This window comes from Castanea sativa, chromosome 9 (assembly GCF_040712315.1).
Source record: "Castanea sativa cultivar Marrone di Chiusa Pesio chromosome 9, ASM4071231v1".
Taxonomy (NCBI): Eukaryota; Viridiplantae; Streptophyta; class Magnoliopsida; order Fagales; family Fagaceae; genus Castanea; species Castanea sativa.
The window spans coordinates 8,256,808-8,262,472 of NC_134021.1; the positions used below are offsets into that span (position 1 = coordinate 8,256,808).

General features: G+C 34.1%; 2 protein-coding genes across 2 annotated transcripts; both read right to left on the reverse strand.

The window, feature by feature from the left end:
- Nucleotides 1–1,038: 1,038 nt before the first annotated feature.
- LOC142609369 (uncharacterized) lies at nucleotides 1,039–1,707 on the reverse strand. The gene is made up of 2 exons (XM_075780939.1): nucleotides 1,372–1,707; nucleotides 1,039–1,228 (listed from the first exon to the last, which is right to left on the reverse strand). The coding sequence occupies exons 1-2, from the start codon at nucleotides 1,651–1,653 to the stop codon at nucleotides 1,142–1,144; spliced, it is 369 nt and encodes a 122-aa protein (XP_075637054.1). The 5' UTR covers nucleotides 1,654–1,707; the 3' UTR covers nucleotides 1,039–1,141.
- A 1,466-nt stretch (nucleotides 1,708–3,173) lies between these two features.
- On the reverse strand, nucleotides 3,174–4,073 carry LOC142608700 (uncharacterized). Its single transcript, XM_075780392.1, has 2 exons — nucleotides 3,729–4,073; nucleotides 3,174–3,566 (listed from the first exon to the last, which is right to left on the reverse strand). Exons 1-2 carry the CDS (start codon nucleotides 4,071–4,073, stop codon nucleotides 3,327–3,329), a joined length of 585 nt encoding a protein of 194 aa, XP_075636507.1. The 3' UTR covers nucleotides 3,174–3,326.
- Between the last annotated feature and the right edge of the window lie 1,592 nt (nucleotides 4,074–5,665).

Genomic DNA, 5,665 nt, shown 5'->3' on the forward strand with positions numbered 1-5,665 from the left:
ACAAGCAGCCTAACAAACAAAAGAAACAGGAGTAGCTTGAATCTTGAGTACAGACAGAACAGCACAGACATAACCACAGAAGTACAAAAACACAGCAAAAGCTAGCCAACTACAAGCTACGACCAACACTAGCTAAAAAACAAAGCTTTATTTGCAGTATACATCAGGAGTTAACAAAACCAATTATTCAGTTCCATAATATTCATTTGTATACAACAAGCTTATCAAAAAATAGTTGTTTACAACAGAATTTAGAAATTTAAGAATAAAAATTCAAGTATAGTTGCATAGATTTGTTATGTTACTATTACAAGTTCAGCGCAGATATTCATTTAAATTTGTATGTTACTGGCGCGTTCCAGGCTCCTCATTATTGAAAGACAATGAAATGCCAATTAGCTTTTGTTTCCTATAAGGTCTTGGATCTTGGATTTTGACAACTCATGAGAAAAAACTACAAAGGTGTTCATCTTTGTGCAGGAATTGTCACTTCCAATTTGTTTAGCAAAAAAATTGTCACTTCCAATTTATGGTCTCTCTCTCTCTCTCTCTCTCTCTGTGCGGCTGGTTTTATGCCTCAGAGTAATGTAAAATCAGGTAGTTGGCAGTTTTAACTTTTAAGTGCCACCATAACCGTTGGGAGACCGACAATGCCATAAAACAACGCGAAGTCAAGAACTAAAAAATCTTGAAGCTGGGATTTGGGCCTCCCAACCTCACCTCAAGAACTTGAAAAACTTGAACATAGGATTGGGACTTCCCACCCTCACTCAAACCAAAATCCTAGGCCTCATTGGCCAAACTATTCATGCTGCTATCCACTAGAAAAGACAGTTTACACTCTCAATAAATACACACCCAAATAGCACTTACACAAACACCAGGTAACATAAATACGTATTTGCAAACAATGTGTATATATGATGTAACAGGCAATAATAAACTAGTAAGGAGCATATGCCAGCAATCATATACAGTTCCTTCTGAGAAAAAAAAAAGCAACAAAAAACTGGATTCCAAGCGTATTTTCTCTACAAGTTGCAATATAGCTCTAGCCTTGACTAAAATTATTGACTCAAAGTGCAAGTTCATTCAAGTGATTCATCTCCTCCCACTTGAGCATAAACATTTGGCAGAGAGATCATTCATATACACGATCCATCTCTTTCTCCCATTTAAGTCCACACATTTGGCGGCCAAAAGGAACAATAAGGTTGTAACGTAAAACCTGTAATTCACACATAAACACAGTCAGTTCATGTTTACACCATAGTCCAAACAACATTTCAAGGTCCCCAACATATATAATAAGGTAGTGTACTACTCACCATTCAGCAAAATACTAAACCAAACCATCAAATACTACTGCACCTTGCTATTAATCTCTCGCATTTGCACTTTTAAGGGCTCTGAAGTTTGAATCCAATTAGAATTATCTCCATTGCTTGTTTTTGCCCAAGCTTTCTTCAACGCAGCTCGCCATTCAGATATTTGAGTCCTTATTTCTTTGTTAAGTTGAACCCACTCCGGTGCACACCCATTCTTGGAGAGGATTCTATACAAGGTGTCTTCTGCTGGGTCTGCATGAGGATTGGTAGAAAGGTTGAGGGGCTTTCCTTTGCCAGGTAGGTTTTCAAACTGCCCTTCTTCCATGGAGTGCCATATTCTTTGCTCAACTACATTAATTATATCAGTCTCTGATCTGTCCCAATCAGAGCCAAAGATCAAAATAAATATGGTTCAATAATTTTATTTTAACTTTTTTGGTCAAAATAATGATTAAATTCATTGCTTCCTATCGGCTTAATCTTTTAGATCTCACAGTTTTATTGATTCTGAAGCTTCCGTTTCCTTCGACCAAGTATAAATGTTTTAGCCGTGCATGGCCATGACAGAAACTCAAAGGAGAAGTTAGAGAAGAGGGGAGAGAGAGGCGTGTGTGTCCAATCGGATTTCTCCTCCCCTCTTTTACACGTTAATTCCCTCTTTCTCAATTCTACAAAATCTCCTAAAAATATTCTAAATAATAATATCCAAATTTGACTAATTAAGGAAAAATATTAAAAATAAAACAAAGTCCTAATATAACTAGGGAAGTGGTGTTTTTCAGCTGAAATTTTCATGCACTAGATCTAGAAGCTTCTTAAAATAAACCACATCAAGTATTAGAATTTCAGGCAAAGGAACATTCGGCAGTGCAGGTGCAGCAGCTTCAAGCCCAATTTCGACCTTGATGAAGCCCGTATCTCTCAAAACTCAAAACATGAAAGTTGTAGAGCTTTGTCTTGGTGTTCCATATCATCTTGAATCATCTCAATTGGAGCTAGGATGAGAGAGTTATGCCCAGATTACGAAGCAATATCAAAGCTGTCCAGAATCGCCCAATTAACTTTGTTTTGCACTTAATGCCTCCGTTTGCATCCTAAATCAAAATATAAGAATAATGAGTACATTTACGCTCTGTTTGTTTCAGCATTAATGTTTTCTGGAAAACTGGTCATTTTCCATAAAATATTTTTTAGAAAACTATCTCATTTTCCAGTGTTTGGTAACAATCTTGAAAATGAGTTTGAGAATGTTTTCTAGTGTTTGGTATGCACAAATATTTTTTGGAAAACTATCTCATTTTTTTAGAAAACTATCTCATTGTAATTATACCACTGCAATTTTTGTGGCTCTGGAACTCTAAGCATCAATACCAAGTGAATAGAAATACACATATTGCCAAGAAGTGCTTAAGTCTTACCATCCTACACCTTTGTAGCAAATAACTTTCTCAGCTTTATGTCATGATTGAGCATGGCACTTACACTCAATATCCACTAGTAATAATGGCAAACCAATCATTCCATATTAAAATAATTTTTAGTCAACAAAAGGACTAAAAGTTGCTTCCAGATCCACATTCCCATGAAACAAAAGAACTAAAAGTTGAAAACCAATGCCCATTAAAATGATCTTGAAACCTACAAAGTAGACGCCAAATAGTTTGATAAATACCAAAATGTCAAATTGTCCAAATAGAAAAGCATAAATTCTAACAAAAATGCACCTACATAATCAAAATTGGCTTAAATAGTTGTCAAAGAAGTTCTGCAGCCATTGTCTACGGAGCTTGTCATTTTTCAACATAAATGACCTTGCTTGTCATTGTCAAATGCAACCGCAAGCATATTTTCTTCAAACCCATCCATCTTCATAACTTCTTCATAAAGACTACCAAAATTTAGCTGATTTTCAGAAATCTTTTCTATTGCAGAGGCAACCTTACCAAGTTGTATAGACAAATCTTGGTAAATAGCATCTTCAATCATAGTAGCATGACTTCATTTCCTGTGAGACCTTGTTTCATTTGAAGCCACATGTGAGGGATCAACTTGCTTCTTTTTGGATATGTCATCAACATCAGCATCAACAAGCGGAGGTGAGTCATCCAATGCTTCTACACCTATATCACCAACTCCCTTGGAAAAACCTCCTGTAGCCATATCCTTACCCACAACCAAAGCCATTTCATCAAACATCTCAATTTTCTTGTTTAGAAATTGTGCATGATTTGGATGTGCCTGTGTAAAGAAAGGAAAAGAAACAATGAAAAAGAAAAAGAAAGGAAAAGAGTCAAAAACTAATATGAGAGCAATAAGAATAATGAAAAAAAATTTAAACTTTACAATGATATAAACTAAAAAGTTTCTACCTATAAAATAAAAATAATAAAAGTTTCTTACCGCGACTTCTTCATCATACACTGTCCTATCACAGGTGATCATTTTCAAATCATCATTCCATCCAAACCCACTTTTCTTATTACGAAGTAATGCAATTGTATTCCAATTGGTTTTGAGTGTTTTAAAGCGATGTTCCACATGCTTTGGAGTACATTCAGTCATAAATTTCTCAGTAATTGCTTCAGCTACTTTAGCATATGATGCATGTTTAAATGTGTTGGATTGCTTATTGCCATGAAGAGCCTCATATGCAAGTATCTCAAGTAATAAATTCTGCATTGGTTGTGACCACCTGAAGTTGGTCTTGGTGTCCTTGACCTTTTGAGTATCCTTTGTATTTCCCATTGCAATTCTATTACAATGATATTCACAAGAAAAATGAGACAAAAAGGAAAGAAGAATATAAACAATATTTAATACAAAATATAACTTGGGGGTATCCTGAGAAACAAAAATAATTGTAACATAAAAGTCTTGATAATATGAAACCAAAAAAATCCATTACACAACCAACTAATATAAAGAGTGTGAAATCACTCCATAGCATTATAATCCTCCCACATTTTACGACAAATATCATCCCGTTTTTGAACCCATTCTCTATTTTCTTCTTGGACTTCCCTTTGTGATAGTTGGACTCTTCTACTTGTACTGTCATTTGCAAGTGGACTACCACGAAGCCCGTTGCTCATAATTGAGTCTAAAGGGTCAACTCCTATTATATGATTGTGAATTATGCAACAAGCTAAGACTACATCCACTTGTGTTGGGAATGACCAAAAAGGTTCTGCATCTAACACTCGGAAATGTTTCTTCAAAACCCCAAAACAACGCTCAATGCTAGTGCGTAAAGAAGAATGGCGAAGATTGAATAATTCTTTGTCATTACTTGGCGGGTTATCACTAAACTCTTTCAAATGGTAACGAACACCACGATAAGGGGATATAATTCCTTTCCGAACTCCATAACCAGCATCACCAAGATAATATGACAATTTGCATTCTCATTAATCCATTAGAATCTAACATATATGCACATGATATTAATAAGGATAAAAACATGGAACTAGTATCATGTGTTTTATTTGATGACACATTTAACTCCTATGTGGTTTGCTTCATGAGGCATTTACCTCCCTTTGTGGTTTACTTTATGAGACATTTCCACTAATTTAATAGAATTCAATGATGAGGAAAGTGCCAACATCACATATAGAGAAAGAATTGAATAAAAGGTCATTTAAGCCTTACATTTGAACAATTCTAGTTTTTTCTCTAACTTTCTCCTTCAATCCTCATTCGATTTTGCGTACTACAAGGCGTAAGATTTAAGGTGGAACAGTTTCTTTCTTCAATTTTTTCCCAATGGGATTGGTTGGCACTTGTCATCAAATTTGGATAAATTTAATGGAAATACCTAATAAAGAAAATCTCTCTCTATATATATATATATAAAACAGGTAAAACTGAGAGAAAATCTAATTAAATTTCAAATTGAAATTTAATTAAAGTATAATTTTGCACCACATGTCCCATCTAATCTAAGTTCTTAAATTTTTGTACCAAATGAGTTAATTTCGTGTAAAAAACGGGGAGTCCAATATATGTAAACCATAAAAAAAACATAATTTTTGAATGATTTTATATTTATAAGTATTTTTTTTTTTGTAGAACTAAAAACAATTCAAGTTTATAAGTCATCTATGTGTGTGTGTGTATAAGTAAAGCTGAGAGAAAATCCAATTAGATTCTACAATTGAAGCCCAATTTTGTAGTATGTGTCCTAAATTATTTATTTTTGGAGAGAGTTTTATTTCTTAATTTTGGAATCATATGTGAGACCATATCATAACTATCCATTCAAGTGAGTTAATGTGTACAAAAACCAAAGAGTCTAGAATTAATGAACATAAAAATATTTAAAAAATTGACAATTT

What these genes read in the sequence shown, in the direction of transcription:
- LOC142609369 (XM_075780939.1), bottom strand. Translation starts at nt 1,653, where the DNA reads ATGGAAGAAGGGCAGTTTGAAAACCTACCTGGCAAAGGAAAGCCCCTC. An exon ending in TGCGAGAGATTAATAGCAAG is followed by an intron (nt 1,229 to 1,371) that starts GTGCAGTAGTAT and finishes TGTGAATTACAG; the next exon opens with GTTTTACGTTACAACCTTAT.
- LOC142608700 (XM_075780392.1), bottom strand. Translation starts at nt 4,073, where the DNA reads ATGGGAAATACAAAGGATACTCAAAAGGTCAAGGACACCAAGACCAAC. An exon ending in TGTATGATGAAGAAGTCGCG is followed by an intron (nt 3,567 to 3,728) that starts GTAAGAAACTTT and finishes TTCTTTACACAG; the next exon opens with GCACATCCAAATCATGCACA.